Raw genomic sequence first — 19,882 nt, forward strand, 5'->3', positions numbered from 1 at the left:
CATATATTTGAATCCCTTCACATCTTTACCTGATCGTCTGTAACTTGTTGGTTTCTTGTTTCATTGTATTAGTTTGGCTCATCCATTAGCTGTTTAGACCCTAAGTTTTGAAGCTCCCTTTCTTAAATAGCTTCATTTATCTTTCTCTGTCACTCTTTCTTTTACGCACTCATTTTAAAACATCTGTTGGACCAAACTTTTTGCCTCATTATCAAATTGTCTGCTATTGCTCCTTTGCAATGCCTCATGATGATCCACTCAACAAAGATTCATATGAATACTTGTATTTTGCTCTGTATAAAAAACATTATTACCCCTGCTCATCTGTTACATCTCTCTTTCCCATATGCACAGTTGGCCATGCGTTAAAAGAAATTGTGGAATTTGACATCATCTAGGGTTCTAGGAAGTGTTAGAAGATTTGTTTACAGAAACCTCAAACCATTTACTGAAAAGCCTTTGCCTACAAACCTCAGAATGTAAGGAAGCCACATGTGTTTTTTAATAATGTGAATGCTGTGAGGTGTCTTGGAACAATAATTATCCAGCAGTTATCCTGTTTTCATTATACTATAAACATGTGAAAGGAGAATGAGAGATAGATAAGGAATGGTCATAAAAAGGGAAATCAATAAATTGAATTTAAAAACAATTTTAACAACATCAGGAAATATATAAACCTGTTGGGTTTGAAGATGTGAGATATTTTAATCTTGACCTTTATTAAATTACAAATACTAAAGAACAAATGCTTTATTAAACTTATCTTTCATCAGTTAAAGTGACTGAAAGCATTAATTATTTGAGCATTATAAATCTGGATTCACTAATTAGTGGAATGACAGTTATGAGCCTCATGTTCCCTTATTTGGAGGGAAGTGGTTAGGATAACACTTGTAGCTGCTTAAACTATAAACCTCTCTGCCCCTCCTTGTAAACAGAATCTTTCGCCAAACTATTTTGGCATTTTATCTAATATCTCTTGTGTACCTTGCTTGGCTTAGTGTAGTCTAATTTGATTAAAGATAAAAAGAAGAAAATTCTGGAAGGCCTCAGCAAGACCTGCAGCACGCAAGATAGCATTGCTTCCAGTGAATGGCAAACTGTCATCCAAACTGATATTAGTGTCGTGGTGAAGGAAATAGTTGATTATGATACATAATTGATGTTTATGATAACTTTAATATACTTTTCCATTACTAGCCTTTGAAGCTGAAGTTCTTCAGTGTCGAATTTAGCAAAAAAATTATGAAAAGAAATTCTCATAAGGTACAAGGAAATAGAATTGGTACAGAGCTGAATTTGATAAGGTAGCTTCCAGTAACTGCCAGTTGCAAAAACTTCTTCCATGGTTGAGGTTTGGAATTGCTACTTTTCACTTTAATTAAGGAATTTTCTACTTACACATTTCAAGAGAATTAGTGCAGTATTGAAATAAAATTAATTTGCTTTGTTTTCTATGTCGTCTCGTCTGAAATAGATTTAGGAAAGAATAAAAGATATTGAAATGACCAGAACCGAACACGAATAGGTATATTGTTTTTCCTGGTGAAATGCAAGTCAATAAGAATAGAATGTGGTAAAAGTCAGTAAAGTAGCAACATTTAAAGTAGAGCTAGCAAGATTCTGCTCCAACTTTATACATCCTTGGTAAGATGTCAGTTGGAGTTTTGTATGCAGTTCTGTTCACTGAAGTATAGGAAGGACACGATGGCTACTGGAGAGGGTGCAGCTGAAATTCACCAGGATGTTGTCTGGGTTGGAGCACTTCATTTATCAAGAGAGACTGGAGAAGCTGGGTCTGTTCTCCTTGGAACAGAGGAAGTTTAGAGGGCATATGAATTTAAGTGTATAAAATTATGAGGGGCAGAGAGGGGGTGACTGCAGAAAATTCTAACCCACGTCAGAAGTAGTTAAAACTATGGTATATGGGTTTGGGGTAGAGATGAAGGTTGAGTCTTGTCTAAACTTTGTCACATGGTGTGAGCAGAATTATCTGCAGCTTAATGTGAAAAAGGCTAAGGAGCTGGTGGTAGACCTGAGGAGAGCTAAGGTACCGGTGACCCCTGTTTCCATCCAAGGGGTCAGTGTGGATATGGTGGAGGATTACAAATACCTGGGGATACGAATTGACAATAAACTGGACTGGTGAAAGAACACTGAGGCTGTCTACAAGAAGGGTCAGAGTCATCTCTATTTCCTGAGGAGACTAAGGTCCTTTAACATCTGCCGGACGATGCTGAGGATATTCTGCGAGTCTGTGGTGGCCAGTGCTATCATGTTTGCTGTTGTGTGCTGGGGCAGCAGGCTGAGGGTAGCAGACACCAATAGAATCAACAAACTCATTCATAAGGCCAGTGATGTGGGGATGGAACTGGACTCTGTCACGGTGGTGTCTGAAAAGAGGATGCTGTCTAAGTTGCATGCCATCTTGGTCAATGTCTCCCATCCACTACATAATGTACTGGTTGGGCACAGGAGTACATTCAGCCAGAGACTCATTCCACCGAGATGCAACACAGAGCATCATAGGAAGTCATTCCTGCCTGTGGCCATCAAACTTTACAACTCCTCCCTTGGAGGGTCAGACACCCTGAGCCAATAGGCTGGTCCTGGATTTATTTCATAATTTACTGGCGTAATTTACATATTACTATTTGACTATTTATGGTGCAACTGTAACGAAAACCTATTTCCCCCGGGATCAGAAAAGTATGACTATGACTAAGTGGGAAGAGATTTGGAGGGAAAATGAGAGGGACCTTCACGAAGAGTGTAATGTAGCTGAAGCCCATTGCTTAAGAGTGGTTGAAGCTGGTTGCTGAAATCATTTAAGTAGTAGCAAGAAAAAGTTTGTGGACCCTTTGCAATTACCTGGTTTTCTGCATTAGTTACTCATAAAATGTGTTCTGATCTTCATCTAAGTCACAATGATAGACAAACACAATCTGCCTAAAACTAATAACACACAAACAATTGTACTTCCTCTTGTCAATACTGAGTACACCATTTAAACAATCACTGTCTAGATTCAAAAAAGAATGTGAACCTCTGGGGTTACACAAAAGCTATTTGGAGTCAGGCATTCCAATCAATGAGATGAGATTAGAGGTGTCCTGCCCTGAAAAAGAGACACAGAATTGGGTTACTGACAGAGCCAGCTCTTATCGAGAAAGATCTGTTTATGTGCACTTTTTGGCAAAAATGCATACACCTTTGTTTGGAGGAAAAAGGGCACTGCATATCAACACCAAAACCTCATCCCATCTGTGAAACATGATGGAAGGAGCATCATGGTTTGGGACTGCTTTGCTTCCTCAGGGCCTGGACAGCTTGCAATCATTGAGGGAACCATGAATTCAAAATTGTATCAAGACATTTTGCAGGAGAATGACAGGGTAGTGGTCTGTCACCTGAAGCTTAATAGAAGTTTGATGCTGCAGCAAGACAATGATCTGAAACACAAAAGTAAATCAACAACAGAATGGTTTAAATAGAAGAAAATTTGTGTTTTGGCATTACTAAGTCAGAGTCCAGACCTTAGCCTAATTGAGATGCTGTGGCATGATCTGAGAAGGCCAGGTATCTCAGAATTACTGATGAACTGAAACAGTTTTGTATGGAGGAATGGTCTAAAATTCCTCCTCGCTGTCGTGCACATCTGATCAGCTACAGGAAATGTTTGGTGGAGGTTGTTGCGGCTAAAGGAGGTTCTACCAGTTATTAAATACAAAGGTTCATGTACTTTTTCCAGCATAGACTGTGAATGATTAAACATTGTCTTCAATAAAGACATGAAAAGTACAGTTGTTTGTGTTATTACTTTAGGCAGATTGTGTTTGTCTATTATTGTGACTTAGATGGCAATCAGATCACATTTTATGAGTAATTAATGCAGAAAACTAGGTAATTGCAAAGGGTTCACAAACTTTTTCTTACACCTGTAGGTTAGCACTTGAATTGCCCAGGTGTAGAAGACGGTGGACCAAGTTCTGGGTGATGGGATTGATTTGACATGAATAAGTTGTATGGAATGCGCCTGATTTCCGGTTGGCTCTTTTTGTTTGCTGTATGATTCATAGTTATTTGTGTTGAGTTTGCATATATTTCCCTGTGATTGTATGGGTTTCCTCTAGGCGCTCTCTGTATGATGTGTGTAGTTGATGGCAGTGTAGACTTGGTGGGCCAAAAGGTCAGTTTCCATGTTACCTCGCTATGACTTTGTGACTTCAAAAGGTGATTGTTGACATGTGGCAGATGTACATTCACACTTTAGTGGAAGATGACAAGTAGTGAATATAACACAATGTTTGAAGGAGGGCACAATCAGCAACCCTGGGTGTGAGCTTTATTTTTAACTACTTCACCATGTAAAATGGACAAATGATTTCAGCTAGTGTTACAATGGATTGTTTAGTTTATCACCTAAGTCACTTCATGTTGGAATATCACAAAATTTGATAATGAAGCTTGCACAAGGAAATGGGTTTAAGAGTATTCTTTAAAAAAATACTGCCAATGGTGAAATGATTAAAATGAAGACAGAATTGATTGGTTCTGGAGTGGTGGAAGTAAGATACAGTAGGTTTGGAAACCAGGCTGAGAACTTTTAACACGTGGATCAGATGCTGAAGTTGTTCAGTGATGGGTGACAAAGACTTGTGAGCTGAAGATTTGGGGCTGTAAAGGACATTAAATTGTTAAGTCTAAACGTAATAAAAGACAAAGATGAGGCTTGAGTGGCAAATGAATTCAGTCATGGGGAACCAAGGTGAGTTCAGATATAGATGTAATCTTGGTGATGGAACTGATTATTTGTTGCAAATTTGGCCAATATCTCAAACATCTTGCACAGTGAGATTTCCTGCATTTTAGCTTGCAATTTATCTTGTTGTTGTGACTCACTTTAATGTGGGGAAATAATTACTGTGACCATTTTTAATTTTCATCAGCCTTTCTGAAGAGAATATTGTGTTGCCCCATTTCAACATTCTGTTCCCATGTATGGACCAAAGACTCTGAGTCAACAGTGTTCAATTCATGCGTGGTTTTTGTTGGCAGAAATACCCATTTTCATTTTGAAATTTTGGCACTTCCATCCAAAGTTTATATTCGATATTCTTTATTTCATTTGCACTGCTGGGTATATTTATCTGCTATTAAGAGTGTAGAACAAAAACATGAGGGTGTTCTTAATCACACCTTACCCTGCCAACCTCCTTTCATGCTTCTACTTGGATTGCTGAAGGTGCAGATTGTCCTATTGAGTGCTGTGTAAAGGATTTGAGGCAGAGGTGAAACCAAACATAAAACCATATTAACGTTCATCTGTAAAAGTTGGGAATAAAAATGGATGCAAATGTTAAACCCTTCTGTAGGTGTTATCAAACAATTGCGCGACTGTGCAGGGTTTCCATTAGTTCAAAATCCTGAATGTGGTTCCACTCAATTAACTTACGGCTCCCGGAGGGTGGATTTTGTTAACAAAATGCATGAGAGAATAGGCAGTCTTTCATTCCAAACTAAAGCAACAGATGTGGAGAAGCAGGTGGTAAATTAACTTCTCCTTTTTTCCCTTTCAGTTCCTCCAATTATGTTTTCCAGCATAATGTTGCCAAACCATTGTCCATTTACTGCCCGGTTGAATGATTAGCATATTGATGATATATTTTGAGCTTAGATGAGAAAAAAATGTGGCTATTAAATTCTGTTTAATTGGGTTTTTCCAAGTGTTTTGGTAATCATATATGCTTCATTACATTTTCTTTGTTCTTCAGTCTTCAAATTTTAACACTGACAAACTTTTATTGCATCTAATTCTGCTTTGGGGGAAAAATATGCCAATTCCTACCTATTCTGATGATAGACCTGGGAACAGCAAAAGACAATTGTATTAAAAAGCCTAAGTGAATTCTGGTGGTTGATGGTATTGCAAAAGGATCTGAAATAATTTCTGTTGGAATGATAAACTTGCCCAATCCTCCCTGTGACTAAATGCAGTTCAGGTTCAGATTGCTTACTGTTTGAATATTTGACGTACGTGATTATAAGCTACCGTTTTTTATCAGGCACAGCCAAAAATATTTTCTTTTGTTTTGGAATCTGTAAATTACAAGAGTAACACTGAAATATAAAGTTATCAGATTACTTGGTGTTGCAAAGAGCACTTGACTTTAGTATGCTATCTATGGGAGCTTAAATGATTTTCTTTTATTTGGTTTTATTTTGCTGCTTCAGGCTGTGTGATCTGTTAGAGAACTACATGTCATTTGTAAATTTCTAGGTTAATAATACTGTTCATATTTGGATCGATAGTTGCTCACGTTGTGGTACTTCAAGAAGTGGAGTGATTGTAAGTCATTATTGCTGAGTCCTCAAGATCTTTTCTTAAAAACGTCATGGATGAAGCTTTGATAATTCAGTTCATCAATTCATCCAATCAATTGTGTGCAGTAAAGATTGATTTTCATCTGGGTGCTATTACACTTTGACAGCCTGTTGACACCAGGTTGAATGTCTAGATTCTTGTTCTTTTTGAAAAGGCAGAGTGCAATGATATGAGCATAGTATTTGAAATATCATTGAAAAGGTGCGATTGATGTGGATCCTGTGTGTGGTTTTCGTTCTGGCAAAATACAGTATATTTCTTATGGAAATCATTGGTTGTATTTGAATCTATGAAGCATTTTGTGTTATTTGAAGATGTTTATATGGATGGAGATCTACTTTGAAATTCTAAATGTATTCAGTCAGAGCATTTCCTTTATCTTATTTCACTTTCTTTGTGATCCTGAGCTCCAATTATAGTTCAGAATTTTTATAGCATTTCATTCAAAGTTTATGAATATGTTTATTTGTGGAAGAATAAGAGATATATTGTCAATAAAAATGAATAGTTTAATGACCGTTTTTATCTTTAAATATTTGTTGTTTTGCTAGAATGTATTAATCTCATGTTGCAACTTTGTTTTTCTTGCAGCCCCTTTTATGGTGAAGACTTTTACTTTGAAATCCCCAGAAGTTTCCAGTACCTCTCTTTTTATATCTATGATAAGAATTTTTTCCAAAAGGATCTGCCCTTTGGTAAGTTAGTGCAACCATAATTTGCAATGATATTATCCTTGTCCTAAATACCTGGAACTGTTCCTGCATTTAAAGAGAATAATAATGATATGCCGCGGTTGCAGTTAGATCAGGCTTTGGAGTTGGAATGTGCTGGTTATTGACATGGTCAATCACCAAGTTTGTCTGACAAAAATGTGCAATGTGGATGGGAGAGAAACACGACTGTACCTTATCTAAGTATTAATCTGGCTCCATTCTGTATTCTAGATGCTTAAACACCTTGGAATAAAGCAATAACTTAACTAATAATTAAATATTATTCTGAAAAATTCTTGTTAGGCTTTCAATGCCATAGGTGCTTACCATCTAGCTTTCTGATCTACGTCTTGGCCCAACTTCCAGAAATATTCCAGCACACTTCCTCAGACCTACAGGCCCTTAGTGAGGCAGCAAGCTGAGATGCAGTAAGAACTGTATATGGTATTTACTTATTGGATGGTGGTAATCGTAGCAGTATGGAAGTCAAGTAGTAAATAGTGACTTTTATTTTGTGCCCAATTCTTCAAACTATTTTACCAGAAGTACTTTTATCAAGTCCAATGCAATATTAATAGTTTTTTTTCTAAGTAAATATTAAGATTTTATGATCTGTACGGTTTCACAACATCAATAGTCTTATACTTAGATATTCCCTTCAAGCTTATTTATTAACTGCAGAGTGCCAACACAAAAAGCATTTTTAAAAAAGCATTTCTGAAAATTTAATGCTTAACATCAATTTGCCTGTTTTCTAATTGTGGAAGTGAAAGGACAATCTGTTGCAAAGATTTTTCTTAATACTCTTCTGCTACCTGATCACCCATGGGTGCTTTGAATGGTGGAGCAGATTGAAGCCTCCATGGTTGCCATCTTCTGGTTTCCATATTTCTATGGTTGAGTTATTTACTTTGTAGTTAGTTTGTGGACAGTCATTTCTATATTTGAAATAATCAGAGTGTACCTGTTAAGGTCCTTGCAGCAGTAGAATTAGCAGTTTTTAAAATAATCTAGAGGGGATCTCCTACAGATCTGTGAACTATTGAGACTAACTTTCGTGGGGGAATATCTGGTTCTTTTGCTGGGATTTACTTCTAAATTGAATTTTAAGACAATGTGAAATGCAAAAATTGAATTAATTGTTAAAAACTCTGCAGTCTTCTTCTATTGATTATGCTGATCATCAGAAAAATTGTGCCAGAACAAATACAGTGCAATTGAATAAATTTCAAGTAAACATATGAACATAAGTGTTTAAATCAAGGTGTGGAGAACTTACTGCTATGTATAGTTCTAGATATTGGGTTCTGAAGATGGACACCATTTACAAAACTGGACATGAGTGATAGATAATTTATCCTGTTTGGCCAGTATGTAAAACCAGTCTTTTCCCTCATTTAAGTGGATGTATCCATATTGTGTATGATTAAACATTTCCTTAGCATAAACTCACAAAATGCTAGAGGAGTTCAGCAGGTTAGGCAGCATCTATGGGAATGAACAAACAATCGACATTTCAGGCCAAGACCCTTCATCTACACTGGAAATGAAGGGAGAAGATGCCAGAATAAAATTGGGAGGGAGGGGATGGAGAACAAACTAGAGGGTGATAGGTGAAGCCAGGTGGGTGGGAAAGGAAAAGGGCTGGAGAGGAAGGAATCTGACAGGAGTGGAGAGGGGACCATGAGAGAAAGAGAAGAAGATTGAGCACCAGTGGGAGGTGATGGATAGATGCTTTATTGATCCCAAAAGAAATTACAAAGTCACAGTAGTATTACAAGTGCACAGATATACAAATATTAGAAGAGAAGTAAAAAAAATAAAAAAGATGTTACCTCAAGTAGTCTAATAGGTGAAGGTCATTGCTTCCCTGGCTATAGGTTGACCCATTATAGAGCCTAATGGCCAAGGTTAAGAATGACCTCATATAGCGCTCTTTGGAGCAGCCTTAGTCCATTACCAAAAGTGCTCCTCTGTTCAACCAAGGTGACACGCAGAGGGTGAGAAACATTGTCCAGAATTGCCAGGATTTTTTGTAGGGTCCTTTGTTCTACCACAGCCTTCAGTGTATCCAGTTTGACTCTTGTAATAGAGCCAGCCTTTCTGATCAGTTTATTGAGCCTATTGGCATCACCCGTGTTGATGCCATTACCCCAGCACACCGCCGCATAGAAGATTGTACTGGCAACAACAGACTGGTAGAACATGTGAAGGAGAGGACTGTGTACTCAAAGGACCTCAGTATCGTCAGGAAGTTGAGGCAGGTGAGGAGAAGAGGCAAGAGGCCAGAGTGGGGGAAAGAAGAAAGGAGGGGAAAAAATTACTGGAAGGAGAAATTAATGTTCATGCCTTCAGGTTGGAGACTATCCAGATGGAACATGGGGTGTTGCTTCTCCATCCTTGAGAGTAGCCTCATCGTGGCAGAGGAGGAGGCCATGGACCGACATGTTGGAACAGGAATGAAGATGGGAATTAAAATAGTTGGACCCTGGCAAATTCCACATTTTGTGGATGGAGCAGAGGTATTGACAAAACAGTCCCCCAGTTTATGTCAGATCTCACTAAAGTAGAGGAGGCTGCATTGGGACTGCCAGATACGATAAATGACCCCGACAAGATTCGTTGGTGAAGTGTTGCTTCACTTGAAAGGACTGTTTCGGGCCCTGAATGTAGATGAGGGAAGAGGTGAATGGGCAGGTGTAACACTTCTGTCACTTGTAGGGATACGTGCCAAGAGGGTGATTAGTGGGGAAGGAGCGAGCCCTGTGGGAAGAGGAGAGTGGAAGGGAGATGGATGTGTTTGATGGTAAGATCCCGTTGAAGGTTGCGGAGAGTGATGTGTTGGATGCAGAGGCTTGTGGTGAGGTAGCTGAGGACAAGAGTGACTCTATCCCAGCTAAGGTGGCTGGAAGATGGTGTTAGCACTGATATCTGAGAAATGGAGGAGATGTGGGTGAGGGTAGCATCAAAGGGGAGGAAGAGAAAACCCCTCTTTGAAGAAAGAGGACATCTCTGATGTCCTGAAAAGGAAAGCCTCATCTAGGGAATGGATGCACTGGAGACGAAGGAACTGAGGAAAGGGAATAGCACTTTTATAGGAGACGGGGTAGGAAAAGGTACAGTCAAGATAGCCGTGGGAATTGGTGGGTTTATAAAAGGTGCCGGTAGACAGTTAGTCTCCAGAGATCAAGAAGAGATAGACCTAGTGAATTTTAGTACAGTGTGGAAGTTGGAGGCAAAGTTGAAGAAATTAAGGAGCTTAGCATGGGTGTGTGAAGCAGCGCCAATGCAGTCATCAATGTAGTGCAGAAGGAGTTGTGGAGCATTACCAGGGAAGGCCTGGAACATGAACTGGTCCACATAGCCAACGAAAAGGCAGGCATAGCTGGGGCCCATGTGGGTGCCTTTGAGTGTGAAGAAAATGGGAGGAGCCAAAGGAGAAACCTGTTGAGTGTGAGGACCAGTTCTACCAGACAGGAGGATGGTGGAGGGGAACTGGTTGGGTCTTTTGGTGAGAAAGATGTGAGAATTTTAAGGCTTTCTTGATGGGGATAGAATTGTATAGGGTCTGAACATCCACGGTGAAAATTATACTGTCAGGTCCAGGGAATTGAAAGTTGTTAAGATCTAGAGCATGTGAGGTTTCGTGGATGTTGAGGGGTAGGGACTGAACCAATGGGGATAGAATGGAGTTGAGGTATACGGACACAAGTTCAGTGGGGCAGGACAGGAAAAGACAATGGGCCTACCCAGGCAGTCAGGTTTGTAGATCTTGGGCAGAAGGTAGAAGTGAGCAGTGTGGTGGGTAAGGGAACTATGAGTTTGGTGAACTGGATGGGAGTTCACCAGAGTTGATGGTGGTGCGGGAGACAATAGCCTGATGGTACTGAGTGGGAGGTCCTTTTCAAGGGGTCAGTAAGAGAAGGTGTCGAAAAGTTGCTTCCTGGCCTTAGTAAGGTGGAGGTCAGTCCATCACAATATAGCAGCACCCCCTTTACCTGCAGGTTGGGATTGGTGCAGAGAGAATGGAGGGCAGTGCATTCTGAGGGGGTAAGATTCAAGGAGGAGAGAGGGTGCTGAAGATTGATGTCTCATGGGCAAATAGAGATTAAAAGATCCAGAGCAAACGGAGAACCAGAGTGTGTATTCAAGAAGAGGAGGAGGGTTGGAGATGGGGGAAGGAGTCATTGGTGCGGGTTTTAGAACTTTTTCCAAAGAAGTAGACTTGGAGCATTGTGGCGAGCAAAGAGGGTCAATTGTAAGGCCCTTGCTGAGGACAGAATGCTCTACCTCAGAGGGGAAAGTTGGAGGGATTGGTGAAGACATGGCAGGGATTAGGGCCAGGATCAGAGGGGGGGCAGAGAGTTGGGGAGTGGTGGTGGGGGAAGAGGATCCTGGGGCCCCAGCGGCAGTGGAGAAGATCTGGGCCTGGAAGTATAGGCAGCTGAGGTTGGGACTGGTGCCAGAGCTAGAAGCCATATAATTGGCGGTCTGAAGACATCTGGGGTTTGTTGGAGCCAGAGCTGATGACAGCAGGATCCACAATCTGTAGGTGTCCAGGGCCATTGGAAAGACAGCTGGATCCACAGTCTGGAGGTCAGCAACCTTCTGATCCTTCCTGGATGCAAGGAAGGCAAAGAATTGGCAGTTGAAAGCATGAATCTGGTGGAGGATGAAATATCAAAGAGGCCCATGGCAGGCAAAGGAGTGAGAGACCTGGAGCTGTGGCAGAGACTGAGATGGGGCCTGCAGGTATCTCCGCATAGCGGAGAGGGTAGCGTGTAGAACTTGGAGGGGGAAACACTCAATTGAATGCAGGTACCTGGGATCCTTGGTGGGTCCAAACTAGGGGGCCTGAAAACTAATCTAGAAGCAATGTGGAACAAGATGGTGGCAAAGACAATTTCCTGGGAAGGATACATTGCTGTGGTAGTGAGTCTGGGTGAGCACATGGTTGAAGTGTCAGAGGGCAGCAGAGATCACAGAGGGAGAGCAGTGAGAAGGGGAGGTCTCACTGATCTCCTGCCGGAGAAGATTTAAACTTCTACAGGGTAGGCATATCTTGAAGAGACTTCACAAAGTGGTGGGGTATCAATGAGTACAGACTCTGCTCAACATTTTGTTTTTAAATTTTTCAATTCAAAAACATATATAAGTTTAGATTATTGAGAACTTATATGTTGATGTGTTTACCATGTAATGTTAATAGATGTGTGAGAGACAGAGGCAAATATATAATTGGCATGGAACAGGAAATAAGATTCCTTAGCATAAAGCTTATTTCCTGTTTCATGCAGTTTGTCCGTTTTCCTCAACAGATGCTGCTTGACCAGCTAAGTTTCTCGAGCAACTTTTCTTTTGCAGTAGATTCCAGCATCTGCAGTTTTTTGTGTCTCCAATCTTGTTCCATGGTAGTCGATGTTTGGGAGAGGGGGTGTGTGTACGTATACATACACACATGTACCTCAGTAATCACCTAATTATAGGACTCTAGTAACAATGGATGATGTAGCTCACTTTCAATTAGCAGGTTATTTTTTTCTTCTTAGAAATGTGTGACAAGATTGAAGGAAAGTTTATATGGTTTAATGTTTCTGCTGTATCATTAGCTGTACTGTGAGGTTAATACACAATGAAGCAGAATTAATCAGGATATGCTGAACTCTTTTGGATCAACATGGTGCACAAAAGCCAAATTCTTTACAACAATGTTATATTTAAAATTAAGTATTTTTGTGAAGTGCTTAATTGGAAATCAAAAGCTTTGAGGTCTCAAAGACATGACCAACATTACGTGGGAATGAATTAGTTTCAATCCATTTAAAAATCAAGAAAGAACTTTTTAATGTACTGGCCCAGGTACAGATGTTGTAGGATTGACCTTCACCTCATGCCTTTTTTTAGAAACACATCCTGGGATATTTGATTGCAGCAGTTAGCTTGATAGTACCACACTTCAACTGATATTATATGCAGGCAGCTTGTGAAATGGGGGAGGAGATGATTTTTTTTTAAATTTAAGGAAGTAATTGTATTGCCTAATGTTAATTTGGCTACTTGTGGTTCAGGAAATGGGTGGTGCCTAAATCTGCGCCATGAGAGTCCACTCAGTATTGTCTGCACAAAGGTCACATCACAACTGTGGACACATTTAGGATTGTGCACTCAATGGATCAACATAAAACAAGGTTTTAATAATCCAAAAAATATTCAAAAACAAAATGTTAGAAAGAGCACTCATTAATAGTCTACCACTTTGCTATCTGTGTTTAAGTAGCAGCTGTCATTGGTGACTTTCAGTCATAGAGGAGCTTGACTGTAAGGAGTGAATCTTGGTTGTTGTAATAACTTACATTACATTAGGTGTATATAAACTCTACAGAAATAGATGCATTGATATCATTGTTATATTTCTCTTATTCCATGAAGCAAACTGCTTTTGTGTTTCTGTTTCTTCTTGTTACCATTACTGCACTCCCTGTTTAGTGAGGACATCAACTGAAGAAAACCATAAGATATAGGAGCAGAATTAGGCTACTCGGCCCATTGAGTCTTCTCAACCATTCCATCGTGCCTGATTTATTATCCCTCTCAACTCTATTCTTCAGCCTTCTTGCTGTAACCTTTGATGCTCTGACTAACCAAGAACCTATCAACCTCTACTTTAAACATACTCAATGACTTGGCCTCCAGAGCCATCCAAGGCAATGAATCTGTGCCTTTTAGTCCTAGTCTCACTCACTATAGGAAACGTCCTCTTCACATCCACTTTGTCTGGGTTTTTCAGTGAGATCCCACCGTCATTTTTCTCAAACTCCAGTGAGTACAGGCCCAGAGCTATCCAACATTTTATACCTTAACCATTTACATTCCCAGAATCATTCTCCTGAACCTCCTTTGGACCTTCTCCAATGTCATCTCATCTTTTCTTAGATATGGGTCCAAAAACTACTCACAAGACTCCAATTGGGGTTTGAGCAATGTTTTATAAAGCCTCAGTATCACATCCTTGCTTGTAGATTCTAGTCTTCTTGAAATGAATACTAACATTGCATTTGCCTTCCTTACCCATCAACTCAACCTGCAAGTTAATTTTTCGGGAATCCTGCACGATGACTCCCAGGTCCCTTTGCAACTCTGATTTTTCAGTTTTCTCCCTGTTTAGAAAATAGTCTACACCTTTATTCCTTCTACCAAAGTGTACGCCCATACACTTCCCTATATTATGTTCCATCTGCCATTTCTTTGCCCATTCTCTGTCTGTCCAAGTCCTTCCGCAGACTCTCTGCTATCTCAACATTATCTGTCCCTCTACCTATCTTTGTATCATGTGCTAACTTTTCCTCAAACTCATCAGTTCCATAATCCAAATTGTTGACATTTAATATGAAAAGAAGCAGACCCAACACAGACCCCTGTAAACGTCACTTATCACCGGCAGCCGGCCAGAATAGGCTCCCTTTATTCTGACTCTTTGCCTCCTGCTAGTCAACCAATCTTCTATATCTATATCTTTACTGTTATAGCATGGGCTCTTGTTGAGCAGTCTCATATGCAGCATCTTGTCAAAGGCCTTCTGAAGATCCAAGAAAACATCCACTGACTCTCCTTTGTCTACCCTGCTTGTTATTTCCTCAAAGAATTCCAACAGATTGTCAGGCACAATTTCCCCTTAAGCAAACCATGCTGACTTTGGTCTCCTTCATCATGAGCATCCAAGTGCTCCTTAATAAAGTACTCCAACATCTTCCGAAGAACAAGTATTTCTTATCAGAAAGGGCAGTGTAATAGGCTGCAGCTAGCACTGGATTATGTGAAGGTGTCCTTGAAGCACTGGAGGGACGAATACGAGGTGAGCATATTGAAAAATGTCAGAGAAACCTAATCTGGATGTGACAGAAAAGTGAAATGGCTGCTATGTATTGTCAATTCAAAGTTATCGTCAGAAAATGAACCTCTGAATGTCTTTTTGAGCCATGGTTGGTTGCTAAATAGCAAGCAATATTTGTGTCATGTCATGAACTAAAGTTCTTTCAACAAAGATGAGACTAATTACCAATCCTTCACCATCACCATGTTATAAGCATCCTGGTGGGTATGGAGGTTGGCCAGAAAGTTAACTGGGCCACATATAAAGTGTGCACACAACACCACAAGGAAATAATAGAATCCTCTTCAATTACTTTCATGAAGACAGCTTGAACAGCACATCAGGTAGGCATCATTCAGGGGGAAAAATCCACGTCCAAAATTGACAACTGAGGCACCTTTGCCTCCATCTGAAATTCACTGCATTTATTCACAAGACCCTTCTGAGTGCTCTTTCCAACTTCTGCTGTGTACCACAAGGCAGACAATGAAAAGGTGTATAGGAATCCCATCATCTGGTAACACACCATCTTGACTAGAGTTATGCCCTTGTTCTTCACTTCACTTGGAACATTCAATTTTGCTGGATTACCTCATCATTCAAGGCCATGGCTCACCAACCAATGAAGGGCAGTTGGAAGTGGGAATTATCTGCTGACCCTTGTCACAGATAATCATATGCAATCCATAACATTTTGTTATTGTTTTCATATGAAATAGACAAACAGTTGTAAAGGACATATTTTAACATCATGTTTGAACTGTTGCCCATTTACCTACTACCCTGGTATATCAGTGCAAGTTATCTGCATATATTACTACAACTACAATAATACAACTAATGAATGATGAACAAAAATCTGTGCTACCAGCTGAATCAATCTGACAGGGAAGTTTTTTTTTAAAGTAAACCAAGTGATTTCTTAAATCATCTTAAATTTTCATTTTGTAGTAGTTATAAAATGACTGTCTTAGCACTTCATAATTTAATTTTGTGTCTTTCAGGTAAAGTGTCAATTAGAAAGGAAGATTTGTGCAAGCACAACTGCAAGGACAGCTGGTTTGCACTGCATCTTGTGGATGCCAATTCTGAAGTTCAGGTAAATTAACCAATCCTCTCTCAAATGCCTGTGGTTGTCAAGAAATAAGTTTACTTTTAATTCCTGGCTATACCATTAAATCTGGAACTGAGACTCGCTTTAAAACTTGCACCCATTTATTTTGTGAACCCTATGGCAATAACTTGGATGCTGGGTATATTGTCTGTTGCTGTGAATTGTAGATTTTGAGATGGTCTCACATAGATTTTGTCAGCTACTGGTTTGCAACTTAATAAATCTTTTTACAAAGAGTAAGTGTGTACTTTGAGGAATTCTCAACAGGGCAAACATTTAATTGAATGAAAACTTATAAATCAAACCTGCTTTTCTGACTAGTTTCATCATAATCTAAAAACACTGGTTGTATTTTGAGGCTCAAGAATCTCTGTTAAGAATATTGTTTGCTAGCTCAAACAGTGATGCACTCACATTCTCACTGATCTGCCCTCTCCTACACCTTATTTCCTCCATCAGTCCTCTTTGCCCCAATACTTTGGCTCTGTCCTGTGCTTGCCCACCCTCTTCAAAATTCCCCAGCTACCTCTTCTCCCACTCTGGCTCCCTCTCAATTTATAAATCAAAGGACAGAGAGTGACTATGGAGATGTTACATTCTATATGCCTGTAATCACATAGGCCCTATTACACTACTGTACAAAAGTGTTAGGCACATATATACTGTATAGTTATGGTGCCTAAGACTTCTGCACAGAACTGTATTTGTCAACATGGAGTGGAGAGCGAGTTTGTAAATCTGGTGGGCACAGAGGATGTTGGGAATGGTGAGAATGGAGTGCTACGGAAGGAGTGTGGGACAGGTGGCAGAAGAGGAGTACCAGTGGCAGGGTGGGGGTGAGTGGTCCAGACACACCCGTCTCTGAGACACCCAGCAAGGTGATTTGATTCCAAACAATTGGTTTATCAATTGTCAGAATGTCTCTTTGGTGCTTCTTGCTCTCTCCCCTCTCCCTGCCACCTTCCACTCTCAATCCTCAACAGAGACCCATATCAGATTTATCGTTACTCACGTCATGAAATATTTTGTTTTGTGCAACAGTAGTACAGCACAATACATAAAGTTACCACAATACTGTGCAAAAGTCTAGGCACCCAACTATATGTGTGTACCTAAGATTTTTGCACAGTTCTGTATATGGCACCAAATCTCTTTGCATGTTCCTGTTTCAATTGAGAATTTTAGCTTTGAGAGAGCTTTTTTTAAATTAATCTTCCTCCATTTGACCTCTGTTGTAATCGCTTTGCAATTGGTATGGTTTCTAATTTTGCATAGATATTGACTTTCACTGTCTTTGAGAATACTGCAGCTTGATGTAATCTAGTTGACATCCTTATATAAGTATTGTATGTCTTTGAATTTTTTTGTTATAGGAGTGAGGCAAATGACAGACAATGACGTTAGAAATGGTGGGTAATACTTGTAGATTGTGGTTGGTAACATGGAATGGTGTGAATTGTGGAGTCCTAATTAAACTTGGTTTCTTACCCACAACTAGATTAGAAGTCATTCTGGATCCTGTCCATTTGCTTAACTTATAAGTTCTTAAGTGCTGCTCTTTGTATTATTGCAGTGTGTTTTGTAAAACCAGTGTTTGCGACATTCTGGGTATTAATGAATTTGTAAAGAATTTTTGTAACCAGAGTCGAGCTTTAGAATTGTGCTTACAGACTCGTTTGTCTACTCTTTTCATGCCTTCCATGCATGTTCCTTTTATTTGAGTAATGTAAGCCATTGAACCTCACACAAACAATAGCATAATTATTAATAGCATCACTAATGATGCATATTTTTGCTTTGAAGCTTCATTTTTGTCATGACCATTTGTATTATAAAAAATGTGATGTTTCACTGTGGTCAAGTCCAGATTTGATTATTATAATGCTATATAATTGCTGTAGTTGTTATACAATTGCAGGTTCTGCCTTTTGGTTGTTTTACTCATAATCCAAAAAAACTTAAGCTTTCATAAGAATATATGAATTAGGAATAGGACGAATGGCCTTAGAGCTTGCTCTACCAAGATCGATTCAGATCAATACCATTATCCCACAGTATATCCATATGTTTTGATGCCCTGAATGGTAAATTTGTTTATTATCATCCTGTGTACTGTCGTACAGTAAAAAACGTTATTTTGCATAGCACCCATTACAGATCATTTCATCACACCAGTGCATTGAAGTAGTACAAGGTAATGCAATAACAAAATGAAGAATAAAGTATTTGCAGATGTAATTACAATTGTAATTGCAATTGCAGAGTAAGTTCAGTGCAGGTAGACGAGGTGCATGGTTTTAATGAGATTGTGAAGTCAAGAGACCATCTTACAATACTAGAGGACTTTTAATAGTCTTATAATAAACAGCAGGAATAGAAACTGAGGAAGACAAATGCGATGTTAGCATTTGGAGAGTGTTCAAAGGAGGTTCACGAAAATAATTCCAGATTGAATGACTTGACATATGAAGAGTGTTTGATGGCTTGGTCCTGTATTCACTAGAATTCAGAAGAATGAGGGATGACCTATATAACCATATAACAATTACAGCACGGAAACAGGCCATCTCAGCCCTTCTAGTCCGTGCCGAACGCTTACTCTCACCTAGTGCCACTGACCTGCACTCAGCCCATAACCCTCCATTCCTTTCCTGTCCATATAGCTATCCAATTTTACTTTAAATGACAATATCGAACCTGCCTCTACCATTTCTACTGGAAGCTCGTTCCACACAGCTACCATTCTCTGAGTAAAGAAGTTCCCCCTCGTGTTACCCCTAAACTTTTGCCCCCTAACTCTCAACTCATGTCCTCTTGTTTGAATCTCCCCTACTCTCAATGGAAAAAGCCTATCCACGTCAACCTTATCTATCCCTAAATACCTCTATCAAGTCCCCCCTCAACCTTCTAACGCTCCGAAGAATAAAGACCCAACTTGTTCAACCTTTCTCTGTAACTTAGGTACTGAAACCCAGGTACATTCTAGTAAATCTTCTCTGTACTCTCTCTATTTTGTTGACATCTTTCCTATAATTTGGTGGCCAGAACTGTACACAATACTGCAAATTTGGCCTTACCAATTCCTTGTACAATTTTAACATTACATCCCAACTCCTATATTCAGTGCTCTGATTTATAAAGGCCAGCATACCAAAAGCTTTCTTCACCACCCTATCCACATGAGATTCCACCTTCAGGGAACTATGCACCATTATTCCTAGATCCCTCTGTTCTTCTGCATTCTTCAGTGCCCTACCATTTACCATGTATGTCCTATTTTGATTAGTCCTACCAAAATGTAGCACCTCACATTTATCAGCATTAAACTCCATCTGCCATCTTTCAGCCCACTCTTCTAACTGGCTTAAATCTCTCTGCAAGCTTTGAAAACATACTTCATTATCCACAACTCCACCTATCTTAGTATCACCTGCATACTTACTAATACAATTTACCACCCCATCATCCAGATCATTAATGTATATGACAAACAACATTGGACCCAGTACAGATTCCTGAGGCACACCACTAGTTACTGGCCTCCAACCTGAGGAACAGTTATCCACCACTACTCTCTGGCATTTCCCATCCAGCCACTGTTGAATCCATTTTACTACTTCAATATTACTACCTAAAGATTGAACCGTCCTAACTAACCTTCCGTGTGGAATCTTGTCAAAGGCCTTACTGAAGTCCATATAGACAACATCCACTGCTTTACCCTTGTCAACTTTCCTAGTAACCTCTTCAAAAAATTCAGTAAGATTTGTCAAACATGACCTTCCACGCACAAATCC

At 39.6% G+C, this 19,882-nt stretch overlaps 1 protein-coding gene across 1 annotated transcript in view; it reads left to right on the top strand.

Moving 5' to 3' along the window:
* rasa2 (RAS p21 protein activator 2) overlaps positions 1-19,882 on the top strand; it is a 179,277-nt gene that overhangs the window by 61,693 nt on the left and 97,702 nt on the right. The window contains exons 3-4 of the mRNA XM_063045475.1: positions 6,980-7,083; positions 15,976-16,070. Of these exons, the coding sequence (XP_062901545.1) occupies positions 6,980-7,083; positions 15,976-16,070 (199 nt within the window). The remainder of the gene's footprint in view (positions 1-6,979; positions 7,084-15,975; positions 16,071-19,882) is intronic.

Source organism: Mobula hypostoma, chromosome 4 (assembly GCF_963921235.1).
Source record: "Mobula hypostoma chromosome 4, sMobHyp1.1, whole genome shotgun sequence".
In the NCBI taxonomy this organism is placed as follows: domain Eukaryota; kingdom Metazoa; phylum Chordata; class Chondrichthyes; order Myliobatiformes; family Myliobatidae; genus Mobula; species Mobula hypostoma.